The sequence below is a fragment of the Eriocheir sinensis genome, unplaced genomic scaffold (genome assembly GCF_024679095.1).
Source record: "Eriocheir sinensis breed Jianghai 21 unplaced genomic scaffold, ASM2467909v1 Scaffold156, whole genome shotgun sequence".
NCBI lineage: Eukaryota > Metazoa > Arthropoda > Malacostraca > Decapoda > Varunidae > Eriocheir > Eriocheir sinensis.
The window spans coordinates 578733-597827 of NW_026110917.1; the positions used below are offsets into that span (position 1 = coordinate 578733).

Here is a 19095-nt window from a genome sequence, read left to right on the forward strand (position 1 = left end):
AAATGTTCAGAGGAGATGGACCAAGAAAATTGCCGGTTTCCACGATCTACCATATAGTGAACGTCTCGCTAGATTGAGTCTTGACTCCATTAAAGGAAGGTTGATCAGAGCTGATCCTATTATGGTGTTCAACATTCTGAAAGGGTTTTGTCCTAATCTAGGTCACCTCTTTGCTAAAAATCACAACAGACAAGCTTTGTGTGCCTCGTTACAACACTGATGTTCGAGCTCATGTCTTCTCAGTGCGGGTCATTAGCATTTGGAATAATTTACCAGAATCAGTTGTCTTGGTGAATTCTATTAATGCTTTTAAACAGCATCTCGACACTTCTTTTGGTCAAATTTTGTGTGATTTTCATTGACTTTGGGTTGTTGAGTATGACTTTGAATTGTAAAATTGTGTCCTGTGCTGTGCTGTGTCTCCACTCTGGATTTCCAACCTGACTGCATTGTCTTGCCACTTGCTCAAGAGTGTTATGGCAGTGGTTTGTGTGGTCTTGGTGATGCCACATTAGCCAACCATCAGATCATCTAAAGGACAATCTACTTGCTGTCTTGGTTGTAGGCGTCACCTGATTCTAGATGGGGTTCTCCCCATCTAGGTAAGAAATGTAGGTAAGAAACCACAATAATGAAACCACCTCCAGAACATTGCCCTGGGCTACACCACTCATAACATCTGTCCAGTCAAAACTACACCATTCTTCTATACTCAGTAAGGTCATTAATATATATATATATATATCTATATATATATATATCTCTATATATATATAAATATATATATATATATATATATATATATATATATATATATATATATATATATATATATATATATATATATATATATACACACACACACACTATATACGATACCATAAGTAATACTGCCTCTAGAACATTACCCTGGGCTGCACCACTCATAACATCTGTCCAGTCAAAACTGCACTATATTCAGTAAGATCATAAATATATACCACAAATAATGAGACTAAAACATTGCCCTGGGGTACTCCACTTGTCTTTCCCATCAAAAATTGTAACATTCACTTGTACTGTCTGCTTGATAGGTCTCAAATAAAGGAACAAGACTTCAGACAAAAGCCAGATTGGTGAGGATCATTGTGCTGGAACATCATCATCATTTCATAGACGCCTGCTCCTAGGAGCTGCCACCAGGGGACGGCCACGGCAGAAGAGTTTCCAACTGTAACGCATCACAGCAATGCTAGGGATGCTAACACAGGCCTCCCCACAGAGTAGCAGAGGGCAGAGGGCGGCGTGCGGCCCTGCATTGCATCAAATCAGCTGCCCCATCACGGCCATGCCCACGCCCGTCATTCTGGGCCAAGGAGAACCTCGGGTGGCAGGCAGCATAGCGGGGGAGGCGGCGGTGCCAGGCCAGGAGGAATGTAAGGGGGAGGAGGAGGAGAGGTGTATTTTGGGATATCTGTTGCCTTGTCTCTCTGTCCCTCCACTTGTATGATCTTCTACAGTATCTCAGCTTCTTTCTAGTTTTCTCATTGCTTTAGCTTTCCTTCTTGTGGTCTGCGGTGTGTGTGGGCTGCTGGAGTGGAAGCTCACAGTGTCAGCCTTCCTCCCTTTCTGCCTGATTTGTCTCTCATAATAATAACTGTAATAAGAAGGAAAAGGAGGAGGAAGGGGAGCTCAAGTTGGCTTGTAACACTTTTTGCTTCAGCTCTTGGAAATCAAACTAAACTAAACCATTTGTTTTACCACTATATGTTTACTATAAATAGTACATTCAAACCTCTGCAAAGTTGTGGTCAATTACTTGGTGTTCCTCTCACAACCCACGCCACAACTGGGCCACAATATTTGCTGATGTGTAGACTGACTGACATCTTGCAGGCTTTTAAGTTTAAATGTTCAAATAATACATGACATTATATCTCATGAAATCTTTATATAACATATGACATAATATAGCCCAAGAATTTATGTACGTATATACTGCATGAAATTACGTCTGCAGTTGGCGATGACATTTACCGTCTGGCGAGGGAGCAGCCGTGGGTGGTGGCAGCAACTCATCGAGCGGCGTGGAGGAGGGAGCCGCCAGGGTGGACCACGCCTACAGCCTGCACGTCACCGCCCGCCATGCACTAAGGGCTGTGGGCGTGCATGACCGCCAACCAAGTAAGGGACATGTTTTTAAACGTATCCTATTTTTGTGCATATGTCCATTTTCCTTGTCCTTGTATATCATTGTGTGTTCTCATCCTGTCCCTGTGTGCCCTGAAGTAAATTCCTTCTGTCCCTGTAAATACTTCTAGTCATAAGAACATTAGGAGTCTGCAAGGGACCGCCACTGTGTGTCTCTGGGTATCCTCCCACACACACACGCACACACACACACACACACACACACACACACATTGCAATCCATCTGTGTAGATTATGAATACGAATGATTTAGCTGAAATGAACAATGAAGAATAAAAATGTATACAAATATTTGGCCCATGAACAACTGTGCTCAACTGTAAAAAAACAAAAATAGATGATAAAACTCTGGAAAATATTGAAAAACGAGGAAATTAACAGCCAGCCTATCTTCCAGCCTCTCATTCTTCTTACCGTTGTCAGAGCAGCGTCCAGCAGGCTTTTATGTTGATGCATTCACTATTCCTTTTCCCTCCTCCTCCTCTCTCTCTTCTCTTTCTCTTCCTGTCTCCCCTTCTCCTTTTCCTTTCCCTCCTCTTTCTCTTCCTTTCCCCTCCTCCTCTTTTCTTCCTATCCCCTTCTCTTCCTCCTTTTCTTCCTCTTCAAAGCATATATATTAGGTAAGGAGTTGGAGGAGATAGAGAGAGAAAGAGAAGGAGAAGAAGTAGGAGGGGGCAGGAAGAGAAGGAGGAGCAGGGGATAGGAAGAGAAAGAGATGTAGGAAGAGGAAGAGGGGGAGGGTGTTTGTAGTGCGAGCCAGTCCTTCAAAACCATTCTGTCCTAAATGTTGGCCCTGAAACATTGGTGTGTGCTCATTCTCTTTTCCTTGGTGAGAGCAGCGTCCAGCAGGCTTTTTTGTCGCTGCTAATGTGATTTTTGTCCATTAAGCTGCCTCCCTTGCTGTTGAAAGAAGCTTGTAGCGACTGCACTCTTCCCTCTGTACGTGCATTGTCTCCTATAGTAATGCCTTGATGAATGCTGCTTTCCCATTTCAGAGACTCAGCCCAGAGGAAGAGCCAGGCCAGCACCACCACAGGGACAGAGGACGATGAGGAGAGTGTTCCAACGCTGCTCCAACTCAAGGTTCATAGGCCACACGCTGAGCCCTGCCAAGATGTCCTGCCAGGTGGTCGGCCTCCACCCCTACACCTCCCACTGGTTCCTCCTGCTGCCCCACTACAAGGATGTGCCAAGTATGCCCTCCAGCCTGCAGTCCTTGGATGGTGAGTGCAGTAACGTGCCCCATGCCTCACCCACCCTTGCCTTCATGTCACCTGGCAATGCAACTCTGCCTCAGACTCCAGTAATTTATGTTCACCCACCCTGCTGCCAGCATTTGTTAGGATATAGGAACACACCAATGCTTTTTTATTCCCCTTTCTCCTCCTCCTCCTCCTTTAGATAGTCTATTTCAGAGAGACACCAACACAATAACACGCAGCAACGGTATGAAGTAGAAGTGAAACTGATGTAACACATTGGTGCGCAAAAGTTTTTTCAATAATAGAGTCGTCGATCACTGGAATAGACTCCCACCGTCAGTAGTTAGCGCACAGAGTATCAATAGCTTCAAGTCTTCATTGGATAAGTACTTCAGGGATATAAGATTATACTGACCCTTCTTCGCATGTTTTCAGACAGATTGCAGCAAGACCTCAACCTAAATCCATATTATTCTCTCCCACAACCTAGATTGCAAGTAGCGTAAGTTAACAAAAGAGTAAAGTAACAGTTAATGTCCGCATGACAGATGGAGTGAGGTGTGGGTGCAGTAAGGTGACAGGTTACTGGTGCGTGCCTAGTACCGCCGGTAAAACGAGGATCAAGCCTCCACCTCACCCATCGTGAGTATTAGGGGGGATTCTGGGGCTGTCCTGTGTAGGCCACTTGGCCTCTTCAAGTCTGCCTGTGTTTCTATGTTCTTATGTTCTTATGTAATGTAGTCATTTTCCACACAGCTTAGGTTACCAGTAGTGTAAGTTAAGGGTAGTAATTTCCTCTTATTTCTCTCTTTACTGTAAAATTTCCATGTCCCTTTCTTCCTTAAAGGTACATGGTGTTCTCTTCTAACTATTTCCTGCACGTTGCCGGAGGGAGAGGTGGGTGGGAAGGAGCCTTCATCTTTTCTGTCCTGTTCTACCACACGTAGATTACTAGTAGTAGCGGTAGTAAACTGACACCTCGCCATAGACCGATAGGTCTTCTAGTGTCTGTTCTTCCTATGTATTCCTCCTCCTCCTCCTCTCCTCCTCCTGTTTTACTACTCTCCATTATCAATCAGTCAGCCAGCACCAAGCTTAACAAGGACAAAAGGCATATTTAAATGCATTTTACCATGATAAAAAGTATAAAAATATAGTGGAAAATTACAGAGTTGGCAATGATTAAATCAAATTGATTTAATCAAATGATTAAATCATTGATTTTTTACTAAAAATCATGATTTTTTTTTTAACTAAAAGTCTTCCATAAGTTAAATGATGTGCTCCAAAGATGGTAAAGTAAAACAACCTATTCATATGTATTGATTCATTTATTCTCTTCGAGGTATATACGCCCCCCCCAAAATTATTAAATAGATAAATAAATAAATACTCCTACATTGTTATATCCTCTTGCTCTATTGTTGCCAACTTGCCATATGTTTTTACTTGGTAAAAATCAGGCGCCTTCTAAGCATCAAAACTATTCCAAGGGTGTCAGGCCTATCAAAACGCCAAAAGACTATCTTTTCACAGCATCCAAAAGATGTATCTAATCACGTTATAAAAAAGCTTAAACTGCCTGTATGTTATCAAATCAACAAAAACAATAGATGGCTTCAAAGCATCAAAAATGGATAAAATCAAATCAATGCATCCAAAACTTCATATATTTCCAAAATGTCAAAAACATCTTCAGATCTTAGCAAAACATCGACACATTATGTTCAGGTCCAGCAGATGAAGCGCGAGGCAGCACAACAAGATACATATCAATATCAGTCTTTATTTCAAGTGACTTTTTTTTACAATAAATAACCTAAGAACCATAAAATTGAGAGTGTCATTCTTCCCTCTGAGGACTGGGGTTGCAATTAATCAGCAGCGTTCAAAACTAGAAATGAAGCAGCAGTATTTCATATCTTGCTGAGTGAATATTTCTAATCACTCCTGCACCTGGCCCCTGCAGATAGGACATGGATACCTCATGGTTTCTGTGACGCTGTTGCAGCCTACACAGACCTGTGCATTATTGCAAGGCCTGAAGCAGATCGTTCTCTCTAGGGGTGCCAGACACACAGCGCAGGGACAATGATTCTGTTGCTGAGAAGGTTGATTTTCTTAGTCAACAGCAGCTTCATCAGCATCATCTGAATCGTATCTGTCTCGAGTGTGGGCCGCCTCTAGAAACTAAAGGTGCCTGTCCATCGTGTGGCCCACAGCTGAGATAAACTGCATATGAATATACTGTCCATTTCCATGGTGGATCTTACCCCGGATAATGGAGTAGTTGGCCGGCATCTTATTGATAGATGGCACTTTACATTTCTGTTAATTCCTCAGGCTGAAGTGCTCCTGGTGCTACAAGGTACAGACCCCGTTCTGATCTGTCAAGGGTATGACTGAGGCTTTCATTGATATTGCCTCGTGACCCCGAACAGAGTATCACTTGTTAGTTCGAGAATTTGGTTCCCAAGTTAGTCTCGATCATACTGTGTCACACCACTTTACTCGTTGATGTAGAAACATTTGCATTAATGGTAGTTGTGATGGTGTACCATTGTCAGGTAGTTGTGATGGTGTACCATTGTCACATTGTCAGGTAGTTGTGATGGTGTACCATTGTCAGGTAGTTGTGATGGTGTACCATTGTCAGGTAGTTTTGATGGTGTACCATTGTCAGGTAGTTGTGATGGTGTACCATTGTGAATGTCGTAATACCCATAGTGTCATCATGGACTAGACTTTTGATGCTTTGATAACTTTGATTTTTTTATGCTCAGATGACTTTTAACAATTTGATGCTTTGATAACATCTGGATTTATTGATATATTGATGCCTTCTCATTTTGATGCATTGAAATGATATGAACTTGTTGCTACACTGATGGGATAAGGGTAAAAAGCTGTTTTTGACAAAATGGAAACATTGGAAAATTTGATGGATTTAGTTTTTTGCTGATTTGATGAAATGACAGGACCAGTTTTTGACACATTGATTCTCCCCCCAAAATCCTCCTCCTTTAGTCTTTACTAACTTGGCAGGCAATGTATCATAATAATAACCAAGGTTAGCAACCAAACAGTAACAGAAGTAGATATTCTTCTCTGTGGTAATAATATAATATTCTGTCATGAAAATGACAACTTCAGGCAACTCTATCTGTCCTAAACCTGCTCCTGTACCAACTACAAACAAGTATTGAACAAGTATGTATCTGGATCCTTGACTGTGCTCAGACTTACAGGCCCTAAACTTAAACTTAAAGTAACCTATGGAGACTTTCAAATCACTCAGCAGGATATATATTTATAAAAAAAAAATAATAATAATAAAAAAATCTGAAAATTAAAAAAAAAAAAAATCAATGATTTTTTGATTTCTTTGATTTAAAAAAAAAATCACCAACCCAGGAAAATTATTCTAGCTACTCCTTCTCCTCTACCCCCCAACACCCCACTGCATTAGAAAGCTGGACAGCATAACGATAGGCTTGATCAAGGTCATTCATCATGTTTGAGTGCCTGCAGTGGCCGGCCCTCACTACCAGTGCATGATGGATGAGTGGAACAGAACTGGCAGCCATGAGGTGGGTGTCATAATGAGACTCCTTCAGGAAAACTAGAATTAATCCTTGGCAGAGAGGACTGGTGCCATTACTTACTAGAACTATCAACAGTGGTGTTCCACAGGGCTCTGTCCTATCACCCACTCTGTTCCTGTTATTCATCAATGATCTTTCCTTAACAAACTGTCCTGTCCACTCATACGCTGATGGCTCAACTCTGCATTATTCAACTTCTTTCAACAGAAGACCCTCTCAACAGGAATTACATGACTCCAGGCTGGAGGCTGCAGAACGCTTAACCTCAGACCTTGCTATCATTTCTGATTGGGATAAAAGGAACCTTGTGTCCTTCAATGCCTCAAAAACTCAATTTCTCCGCCTATCAACTCGACACAATCTTCCAAACACCTCTCCCATATTCATCAATAACACTCAGCTGTCACCTTCTTCAACACTAAATATCCTCGGTCTATCCTTAACTAAAAATCTCAACTCGAAACTTCACATCTCTCTCACTAAATCAGCTTCCTCAAGGTTGGGCGTTCTGTACAGTCTCCGCCAGTTCTTCTTCCCCGCACAGATGCTTTCCATATATAAGAGTCTTGTCCGCCCTCGTATGGAGTATGCATCTCACGTGTGGGGGGGCTCCACTCACACAGCTCTTCTGGACAGAGTGGAGGCTAAGGCTCTACGTCTCATCAGCTCTCCTCCTCTTGTTGATAGTCTTTTACCTCTTAAATTCCGCCGCCATGTTTCAACTCTTTCTATCTTCTATCGAAATTTTCATGCTGACTGCTCTTCGAAACTTGCTAACTGCATGCCTCCCCCCCTCCCACAGCCACGCTGCAATCGACTTTCTAATCAAGCTATTCAATATACTGTCCAAACACTTTATGCAAGACTTAACCAGTATCTCCATTCTTTAATCCGAGTCACTGGTAAACTCTGGAACAGCCTTCCTTCGTCTGTATTTCCTCCTGCCTATGACTTGACTTCTTTCAAGAAGAGAGTATCAAGACACTTCTCCACCCGAAATTGACCTCTCTATTGGCCACTCTAGACTTATTGCTGTATGAGCGGAACAGTTATTTTGATTTTTACATCTTTTTGTTGCCCTTGAGTTGCTCTCTGTGCTGTAAATAAATAAAAAATAGAAGACCATTAAATAATGAGAGTAAACTTATTTGCCCGGTTAATATTGATAGAAAATAATAGAATACAAAAAATGGAGAATATATATAGTAAAGTCACAACCATAAGTATTGTATGGCCACGGGGACGCTCACATAACTCACGACTCATGTAACTCTTAGAATGGGAAGGGCAGCTACATGGAGGCTTACCCAAGTTGACCGTATGGGGTGCAGTCAGCGGGTGAGTGAAGAGACGCACCTTAAACATGCTCCTTGTTAGCAGTGGTGACTAGCTGTCAGCAAGCATGCAGGCAGGCCGTCACTGTTTTGCCACCCTCAGAATATACTGCAAGTGTTTGTGACAAGTATAATTATGGCTTGGCCAAAGACATAGTTGCCCCCTTTGTGTTACATGACTGTTGGTAATATTCCTTACAGTGTCTTGCCACCCTCAGAATATACTGCAAGTGTTTGTGACAAGTATAATTATGGACTGGCCAAAGACATAGCTGCCCCCTTTGTGTTACATGACTGTTGGTAATATTCCTCACAGTGTCTTGCCACCCTCAGAATGTGCTGCAAGTGTTTGTGGTTTAACTCTATCCTCTCCAAGGGAACTGGAGTACTCTAATGATGGTGATTATTACTGATGTCACTGCTTAACTTGTGTGTGTGTGTGTGTGTGTGTGTGTGTGTGTGTGTGTGTGTGTGTGTGTGTAACCAATATATATTTTTTGCTCTGCCAGTCACTAGGATTATCTTAGGTTGAATTTCTCATGTTGAAAGTCCGACATCATGTGTAACCAAGCCTAAAACGATTATCTGATCTAGAACTCCTCACATGAAAAGTCCAGCATGATGTGTAAGTCTGTGGCGCGCACCTTTCAGACCCTCCGCGTGCCGTGGATTAAGGCCAACCTTAACGTGTGCATATCTGGTGAGCTCTGGGACCACCCTGCCCTCCCTCACCCACAGGGATGAGCTTATCAAGGAGTGGGCGGTAAGGAGCCAGGCCTCACGTTGCCTCTCTTCCTGCCAAAGAGATAACAGGCTGAGGGTGCTGGAGAAAGTGCTCCTACTCCTCCTTATGCAGTGCTTTTGTTATGTCACTGATTGATGTACTTTGTCTGCCCTTGGATAGGTAAAGAATCATTTAGATATGCAGCATTGCTGGCCTGCTTTTAATGAAGGCTGTTTTCATGCCTCTCTCTAGGCTCAGGGGATGAGTTCATTGATGATAAAGAATTAAATAAAAGCTCAGAAGTGTTAGAGGAAGGTAGCTGGTGAAGATGCAGCTCTCCAACAGCCCAACATAACTGCCACTTTTATCCTCCTCCCTGCAGAAACCCTCCACACTCTGACCTGTGTGTTGGCCCGCCATGTGTACGCCCTCGGCCTCAGCAGTCTGCCGCTGGAGCGCGTCGGTGAACGGCGACTCGTCAGGAGGGGCTTCACCAAGCGCTCCGGCCTGGATGTTAGTGCTGAGTGTTGCCTCCCAGATAGTGAAGTCGGTTAGTCTGAATTGGTCTTAGAAATCACTACGTTTACCTCAGTTTACTAAGGAGGAAATTACACTGAAATCTAGGCGTCCGGATTCTGATGTGCAGGGATTTGTAAGGGATGTGAGTGCCTGAGTGTTGCTGTTGGTGTCGTGGAAGTCCAGGAGTCTGAATTGGTCTGAAAAATCCCAGTAAAATTTATTTTTGCTAACGGGGATTTTGTAAGCTGAAATATAGTTGTCCAAATTCTGAAATGCAGGAAATTCATAAAAGTAACAAGTGCCAGAGTGCTGGTAGTGATTCAGTAACAGTCTGTCAGTACAAATTCCATTGCTCTGAAGAATCTTAATTTTATAACCTGAATTTACTGAGGTGGGAAGTTGTCAGCTGATGCAGGATTGCCCAAAGAGACATCCTACCTACCATCCTGTCCTTCATCCCATCCTAAAACACATCCTAGCACCCTGTCCTTGAACCCATCCTAAAACACATCCTAGCACCCTGTCCTTGAACCCATCCTAAAACACATCCTAGCACCCTGTCCTTGAACCCATCCTAAAACACATCCTAGCACCCTGTCCTTCAACCCATCCTAAAACACATCCTAGCACCCTGTCCTTGAACCCATCCTTTCCCTTTTGTCTCATCAACACCAGAGAGCAGTTCAGCATGCTCTCTAAAGACAGTTCCTCTCTCTTTTTACACCACACAACATTCACACAACACACACACCTTTCCCAAAATTCAAAATTTAAAATGGCGAAAAATTACAGAGCCTCGGGAGTCCCCGCCTGGGGGGGGGATACCATAAATTCCCCCAGGGAGGACTCCCCTTCTGGCTGCCGACTTGAGAGGCGTCCTGATAACTCCTAAAAACCTCCTCCTTATCAATTTCTGCAACATTCGCAGTCTTCGTTCTAATTTTCATTCTTTGGAACACCATTTCTCCTCCTTTAAACCTCACCTTCTCTTCCTCACCGAAACACAGGTTTCTGAGGCTACTGACAGTTATCTCTACTCTGTTCCCTCCTACTATCTCTATCCTAAATTTCAATTCAAAGCTGGATGTTGTGCCAACGTGCGCAACGACATCACTTGCTCTCATGCCCACGACCTTCACTCCAGAATTTTCTACCATCTGGCTAAGACTTCATTGTCATTCTATTACTAAATACATCTGTGCTGTTTATCTCTCACCTAACTCTACTAACTATGTAAAATTCTTTGACTATTTGAACTCAAAAGTGGAGCACATCTTGACCCACTCTCCCTTCGCTGAAATCTCCATCTTGGGAGATTTCAATGTTCACCACCAGCTTTGGCTTTCATCCTCTTTCACTGACCAGCCAGGTGAACAAGCCTACAACTTTGCTCTCCTCAATGACCTAGAGCAGTTGGTTCAGCACCCTACTCGTATTCCTGACCATCTTGGAGACAGGCCTAACATTCTACACTAAGAAGACCTCTTCCTTACCTCTAATCCTTCTGCATACTCTGTCAAACTGTTCTCTCCGTTGGGCTCCTCCTCCTTATTTCTGTATCCTGTCCTATCGCTCCTGTACATCCTCTGGACCCACCGAAGAGGCAATGCTTCTGGCATTTTGCTTCAGCTCGGTGGGACGACCTGAGGATGTACTTTTCCGATTTCGTGGAATGATTACTGCTTCCAGGATAGAGACCCCTCTGTGTGTGCCCAGCACATCATGGAGGTGATTGTCTCTGGAATGGAGGCATACATTCCACGTTCTTTCTCTACTCCTCACGCTAAAAAGCCTTGGTTTAATCACGCTTGTTCTCGTGCTATAAAAGATAGAGGCAGCTCACAAAAGGTTCCAGAGCCTTCGAACACCGCTAACTTTGACCTTTACATTTCAGCCCAGAATCGTGCCAAATCTATTCTCCGACTTACCAGAACTTCTTTTATCAATAGAAAATGTCAACATCTTGCTTCTTCTAATTCTTCCCATGATTTCTGGCATCTAGCCAAAAATATCTCCTCCAGTTTCACTTCTTCCTCTTCCTCCTCTCCTTAACCCTGACGGCAGCACTGCCGTCTCATCTGTCTCTAAGGCTGAAGTCTTCGCTCAAACTTTCTGTAAGAACTCCACCCTGGACGATTCTGGGTATATTCCTCCTACTCATCCCCCCTCTGACTCCTTTATGCCTGCTATTAAAATTCTTCCAAATGATGTTTTCTATGCCCTCTCTGGCCTCAACTCTCAGAAGGCTTATGGACCTGATGGAGTGCCTCCTATTGTCCTTAAAAACTGTGCTTCCGTGTTGACACCCTGCCTGGTCAAACTCTTTCGTCTCTGCCTATCAACATCTACCTTTCCTTCCTGCTGGAAGTATGCCTTTGTACAGCCTGTGCCTAAGAAGGGTGACCGTTCCAATCCTTCAAACTACCGCCCTATAGCTTTACTTTCTTGTCTATCTAAAGCTTTTGAATCAATCCTTAACCGGAAGATTCAAAAGCACCTTTCCACTTCTAACCTTCTATCTGATCGCCAGTATCTAAGTTATTCCCAGAGACTGAAGGCTTTGGACTTGTACTCTGTCCATGGTCGGCTGCTACGACATGACATGGTAAAGTATTGGCAAATATTTCACGGTTTTTGTGCTATTGCCCCCGAGGATATGTTTGTCAGTCCACCTCTTGGCACCACAAGAGGCCGTCAGTATAAGGTTGCACCCTAAATCTATTAACAGTGGTGTCCTGCAGGGCTCTGTCCTATCTCCCACTCTCTTTCCGTTCTTCATTGATGATCTCCTTTCCAAAACGAACTATCCTATCCATTCTTATGCCGATGATTCCATTCTGCATTACTCAACTTCTTTTAATAGAAGACCCACTCCACAGGAACTTAACGATTCAAGGCTGGAGGCAACAGAACGCTTAGGGCAAGAGGAACCTGGTGTCCTTCAACGCCTCAAAAACACAGTTTCTCCACTCAACACAATCTTCCAAACAACTATCCCCTATTCTTTGACAACACTCAGCTATCACCTTCTTCAACACTAAACATCCCTGGTCTATCCTTAACTCAAAATCTCAACTGGAAACTTCATATCTCATCTCTTACTAATTCAGCTTCCTCGAGCCATTTCTTCTTCCCCGCACGGTTGCTGTCCATATACAGGGGCCTGGTCCGCCCTCGTATGGAGTATGCATCTTGTGTGGGGGGGGTCCACTCACACAGGTCTTCTTGACAGAGTGGAGTCAAAGGCTCTTCATCTCATCAACTCACCTCCTCATACTGATAGTCTTCTACCTCTCAAATTCCGCCGCCATGTTGCCTCTCTTTCTATCTTCTATCGACATTTTCATGCTGACTGCTCTTCTGAACTTGCTAACTGCATGCCTCCCCTCCTCCTGCGGCCCCGCTGCACGACTTTCTACTCATGCTCATCCCTATACTGTCCAAACCCCTTATGCAGGAATCAACCAGCTCCTTCACTCTTTCATCCCTCGCGCTGGTAAACTCTGGAACAATCTTCCTTCATCTGTATTTCCTCCTGCCTATGACTTGAACTCTTTCAAGAGGAGGGTATCAGGACACCTCTCCTCCTGAAATTGACCTCTCTTTTTGGACACTCCCTTGACCTCTATTCAGGAGCAGTGAGTAGGGCTTTTTTTTCTTTGTGCCCTTGAACTGTCTCCTTAGCTGTAAAAAAAAAAATCCTAAAATCATCCTAGCACCCTGTCTTTGAACCCATCCTAAAACCCATCCTAGCACTCTGCCCTTGAACACATCCTAAAACACATCCTAGCACCCTGTCCTTGAACCCATCCTAAAACACATCCTAGCACCCTGTCCTTGAACCCATCCTAAAACACATCCTAGCACCCTGTCCTTGAACCCATCCTAAAACACATCCTAGCACCCTGTCCTTGAACCCATCCTAAAACACATCCTAGCACCCTGTCCTTGAACCCATCCTAAAACACATCCTAGCACCCTGTCCTTGAACCCATCCTAAAACTGTTGTGATACAGTGACTTTACCGTACCCAACGTTTATGTTTCTCGCAAGACACATGAACCACACCAAGACAACTCCACAAAAAGACACACAAACCACTTACCACTAATACAGCAGGGGTGCCTGGCTTTCCCCTACAAGCACCTCCCAGCGTTACAACGATAATCCTAACAGGCCTGATAGTAATACCTAGTTGTAATCACTGTAGGAGGCACTTATCTTTCGAAGGGTTTCAAAAGAAGTGGTCTCTTGAAGTAAGTTCTGGAGGAGTACTGTTGTCCTCGAGACTAAGTTTAAATCAGCACTGCCACGAGTTAATATGGGGCGAAAGCGCTGAGGTGTTGTTAGCTTGAGAGCAGGTGATGTTGTGGGCCGAAAGCCAACCATGTAGGTCAGAAGGGGTATTTTGAATTATCCTTGCCGCAAGGGCAATTATTTATTATTTCATGAAAGGAAACACTGAACTATTGTTATTCCTTTCATGGTAAATGTGTTTAGTCTTCAGGCAGTGAATACGATGATACTGTCTCGGTCTGGGAGCCGATGAGCGAAGTATGTAAGTACCATCCAAGGCTTATTTGAGCTCAGACGATACTCTTAGTTGGCTTGAACTCCTGGCCCGAGACTAGTTCCATAAAGGAAATCGTTAATTTGTCTAATCCCCTGGTTAACTGACCTAATTCCTAAGAAAACACATCCTAGCACCCTGTCCTTGAACCCATCCTAAAGCACGTCCTAAAACACATCCTACCATCCTGTCCTTGAACCCATCCTAAAACACATCCTACCATCCTGTCCTTCAACACATCCTAAAACACATCCTAGCACCCTGTCCTTCAACACATCCTAAAACACATCCTACCATCCTGTCCTTCAACACATCCTAGCACCCTGTCCTTGAACCCATCCTAAAATCATGTCCCTTAGCCCTTCCTCAAACCCATCCTGGCACTCCCTCTTCCACCATTAACGGTAAAAAATCCGAATGGGGTAATGTTACCAGTGGGGTTCATCAAGGTTCAGTTTTAGGCCTGCTTTTATTCATTGTCTATTTCAATGACATAGACAATGTGTTAACTAGTGACATAGGTAAATTTAAAGATGACACAAAAATAGGTCGCACTATTAGGACAAGGGAGGATGTTAGAGCACTGCAGGAGGACCTTAACAAACTGTCAGCTTGGTCAGAGAAATGGCAGATGAGTTTTAATATCACCAAGTGTAGCGTACTAAGTGTAGGAACACAAAATCCATTACACGGGTATAGTTCAGACTCCACAGCGATAGGCAGGTCTAAGTGTGAAAGGGATCTGGGAGTGTTGGTGATCTCTGACCTAAAACTAAGGAAGCAATGTATTAGTGCGAGGAATAGGGCTAACAGGGTATTGGGTTTTATTAACAGGACGGTAACCAACAAAAGTGCAGAGGTCATTCTCAGACTCTATTTAGCGTTAGTTAGGCCACACTTAGATTATGCTGTCCAGTTTTGGTGCCCACACTACAGAATGGACATCAACTTGCTAGAATCAGTTCAGAGGAGGATGACCAAGATGATTCAGGGACTGAGGAACCTCTCATATCAAGATAGGCTGAAACATGTAAACTTACATTCTCTAGAAAGATGAAGAGTGGGGAGATCTGATAGAAGTATTCAAATGGGTCAAGGGTTACAACAAAGGCGATATAAGTAAATTACTGAGAATTAGCCAGCAGGATAGAACTCGCAGTAATGGATTTAAATTAGAAAAGTATAGATTTAGGAGGAAATTAGCAAGCATACTTTTATCTAGTTTTTAGAGGCAGGAGCGATGGCCAGAGGGCGGCAGAAGAGAAAGGAATGTATGAGACTGGTGTCTATTAATGTGAATGGTTTAGGTGGTGAGGAAAGAGGAGAGTGATGATTGAAATTTTTTTAAATGTTAGAGTAGATGTTTTGGGAGTGAGTGAAACACATATTCGAGGAACTGGTGTGAGTGATGGTAGAGAGGGTACGTGGGAGGGTGTGCCTGGGGGGGTTGTATGGACGGGATAGATGAGAAGTATGGAGGCAGGAGTAAGGAAGGATGTGCTATTGTGATGTCTGAAAGAGTGTGGAATGGTGTGACTGATTATGGTTGGAAGGGATCAGGAATTGTGTGGGTGAAAGGAGAAGACTGAGAGAAAGGAAGCTTTTTGGGAGGAAGTGAATGCATGTTTGAAGAGTTTTGAGAAAGAAAGGAAACTTTTTATGATGGGAGATATGAATGCTAAAGTGGGTGATGAATGTGTGATGGATGTGGTGGGAAAATGGGGGATAATGGAGAGTGCCTGGTGGATGTCTGTGCTGAGAGGGAATGTTCCTAGCGAACACCTTCTTTCAGCACGAGAATATCCACCGATACACATGGAGGAGGGGAGAAGATAATGAGCAAAAAGGATTGATTGATTATGTGGCAGTAGATGAAAGGCTTAAAAAATAAATTTGTGACACAAAGGTAGTAAGAGGAATGTTCGATGGATCTGACCATCTTGCAGTGCTGGCAAAGTTAAAGCTGAAAGAAAAGTGGGTGTTTGAAAAGAAAGGTGAAGTAAAAAATGAAATACTGAAGATAGAAAAGTTACAGGAAAAATAAATAAAAGATGAGTATAACCGTGAGATGGCAGAGGCCTTAAGTGAAAAATGGGAAAGTGTAAAAGATAATACAAATATTGAAAAAGGTTTTGGAACATTTTAAGAAATAATGGTAACTACAACAAAAAAGTGTTAGGGATGAAAGTGGTGAGAGATGGAAAAAGAAAAGGAAATTCCTGGTGGAGAAAAGAGATAAGGAGGATAGTAAAGGAGAAAAGGGAACTTTTTAAGAAAACTCAAGAAAGAAATGTGGCTAAACAAGTAAAAAGGGAAAGGAAAAAGAAATATAGAGAATGCAAAATGAAATTAAAACAAGCAATAAAAGAAAGTAAGAAGAGAGTTGATGAAGACTGGAAAAAGACTAAGTGAAAAATATAAAGGGAACAGGAAATCATATTGGAAAGAAGTAAAAAACGAAAGAAATGCAGAAAATATCTCCTCAAATAAAATAAATGAAGTTATGGATGAGAATGGAAAGATGTTGAAAGACAGGAAGCTGTGAAGAGAGATGGAGAGAATATTTCAAAAACTTAATGAATTTTGAGGATGGACGTCCAGCAGCTGTAACAGCAGCAGTTTTGAGTAGAGGCAGAGGAGTATATAAAGAAAGAACTATAACATATGAACAAGTAAATCAGGCAATAAAAAGATTATAAAATGGAAAGGCAGCAGGAATTGATGGAATCACAGCAGAAATGTTGAAGTGTGGAGGAGATGAAGTCGTGAAATGGATGGTCAAGATATGTGAGGTAGCATGGGAGGGGGGGTGCCAGCAGACTGGACGAAAGCCATCATTGTCCCAGTTTACAAGGGGAAGGGCAGGAAAGGGGAATGTGGGAGCTATAGAGGTATAAGTCTCCTGAGTATACCCGGAAAGGTATATGGAAAAGTCATAATAGAGAGGGTGCAAAGACTTACAGAAGAGAAAATCAGTGAAGAACAAGGAGGCTTCAGGAAGGGAAGGGGATGTGTGGATCAGATATTTGCCTTCAGGATGGTACTAGAAAAAATAATAGCAAAAGGAAATAAACTATACGCTGCCTTCATGGATTTGGAAAAAGCTTATGACAGAGTTGATTGGATGGCATTGTGGGATGTTTTAAAGATTTATGGTGTGGGAGGAAAACTGCTTAGTGCAATGAAGTCTTTCTATGAGGATGCATCTGCATGTGTCAAAATTACTGGAGAAACAAGTGAACATTTTGAGATAAAAGTGGGCTTAAGACAAGGGTGTCACCATGGTTATTCAATATTTATATGGATGGTGTCATTAGAGAAATGAAGGGCAAAGTTGGAAAAGTTGGAGTAAGACTGTTCGATGAGGGAGGGAAGTGGGTACTGAATTCAGTACTGTTTGCTGATGACACGATGCTCATTGCAGAAAGTGAGATTGACCTACAAAATTTGGTCAGTGTTTTTGACAGTGTCTGTAACAGGAAAAAGCTGAAAATGTCAACAAAAGTAAAATGATGGTTTGTGAGCAAAGTAGAAGTGAGGTTGTAGATTTTGTATGCCCTGAGAGTGGGAATTGAATGTGAAAAAGAATGCAAAATATTTTGAATGGTGAAGAAATGGAGGAGGTCAATGAGTTTAAGTATCTTGATCAGTTATGTGCAAGCATGGTGGTACGGAGGGAGAGACAAGAGAAAGGGCATTGCAAGGAAGAAGGGTGGTAGGGTCTTTGGGACGAATCATGAATGGCAGAAGTGTGAGCATGGAGGTAAAGAGGGATTTGAGAAATACAGTAATAGTACCAACCCTCACATATGTAAGTGAAACGTGGGCCTGGAATGAAAGTCAGAGGTCTAGAGTGCAGGCAGTGGAAATGAGTTATTTGAGGAGTGCTTGTGGTGTGAGTAGAATGGATGGAATGAGTAATGAAAGTGTGTACGAGCATTTTGGAATGTGTCACAGGGGTGAAGGGAAGAAGTGTGGAGTGGTGGAAGGAGTGAAGCGACAGACTTTAAAGTGGTTTGGCCACATGGAGTGAATGGAGGAGAGTAAGATGACCAGAAGGGTGTATGTGAGCGAGATAGAAGGAGGGAATGCTTGAGGACAACCTCCAGTGAAATGGAGGTATAGGGTGCAAGAGTACCTTAGGGAGGGGGAAAGATCCTTGAGAAACTTTGAGCAGGCAAGGATGGAGTGTCTGGATAGAGGAAGATGGAAGCTCTTCTGCCGTGGCCATCCCCTGGTGGGAGCTCCTAGGAGCAGGCGTCGATTAAATGAATGAATGAATGAATTATCAAGCATTGGTTTAGTAATAGGGTGGTGGGGGAATGGAATAGACTCAGCAATCACATAGTTAGTGCAGGGACGATAGCTTGTTTTAAGAGTAGACTGGATAGCTACATGGACGAGGATGACAGGTGGCAGTGAGGTGTGGGTGCAGTAAGGTGACAGGGTACTGGAGCGTACGCCCGTACCGAAGGTAGACGAGGATCAAGCCTCTACCTGTAACTCCTGAAACTACACCTCCTCACCCATCGTGAGTAGTGGGGGGATTCTGGAGCTGCCCCGTGTAGGCCACTCGGCCTCTTGCAGTCTCCCTGTGTTCTTATGTTCTTCTTATGTTAGCACTCCTCATAACACCTCCCAGCACCTTCCTTCCTTCCCTTCTCAGCAGCCACACCCTTTAGTGATGTTGAGGCTGGCAGCACTCCCCCTCATAACACCTCCCTGCACCTTCCTTCCTTCCCTTCTCAGCAGCCACACCCTTTAGTGATGTTGAGGCTGGCAGCACTCCCCCTCATAACACCTCCCAGCACCTTCCTTCCTCCCCTTCTCAGCAGCCACACCCTTTAGTGCTGTTGAGGCTGGCAGCACTCCCCCTCATAACACTTTCCAGCACCTTCCTTCCTCCCCTTCTCAGCAATCACCTAAGATGGAAGCCTTGGGTCTGCTGCCG

General features: G+C 43.4%; 1 protein-coding gene across 7 annotated transcripts; it reads left to right on the plus strand.

Moving 5' to 3' along the window:
- The first annotated feature begins 464 nt into the window (after window positions 1-464).
- On the plus strand, window positions 465-19090 carry LOC126990336 (uncharacterized). Of its 7 annotated transcripts, XR_007744218.1 has the most exons (7): window positions 465-615; window positions 1074-1415; window positions 2000-2163; window positions 3186-3413; window positions 3941-4034; window positions 8983-9094; window positions 9438-9936. XR_007744218.1 is itself a non-coding variant. In XM_050848907.1 (6 exons), the coding sequence occupies exons 3-6, from the start codon at window positions 3239-3241 to the stop codon at window positions 9453-9455; spliced, it is 399 nt and encodes a 132-aa protein (XP_050704864.1). In that variant the 5' UTR covers window positions 968-1415; window positions 2000-2163; window positions 3186-3238; the 3' UTR covers window positions 9456-9936. The 7 variants fall into 7 exon arrangements, 2 of the variants coding, with proteins under 2 accessions (XP_050704864.1, XP_050704865.1); XM_050848907.1 differs by lacking the exon at window positions 465-615 and having other exon boundaries at window positions 968-1415; XR_007744217.1 differs by lacking the exon at window positions 465-615 and having other exon boundaries at window positions 973-1415; window positions 3883-4034.
- Window positions 19091-19095: the final 5 nt, after the last annotated feature.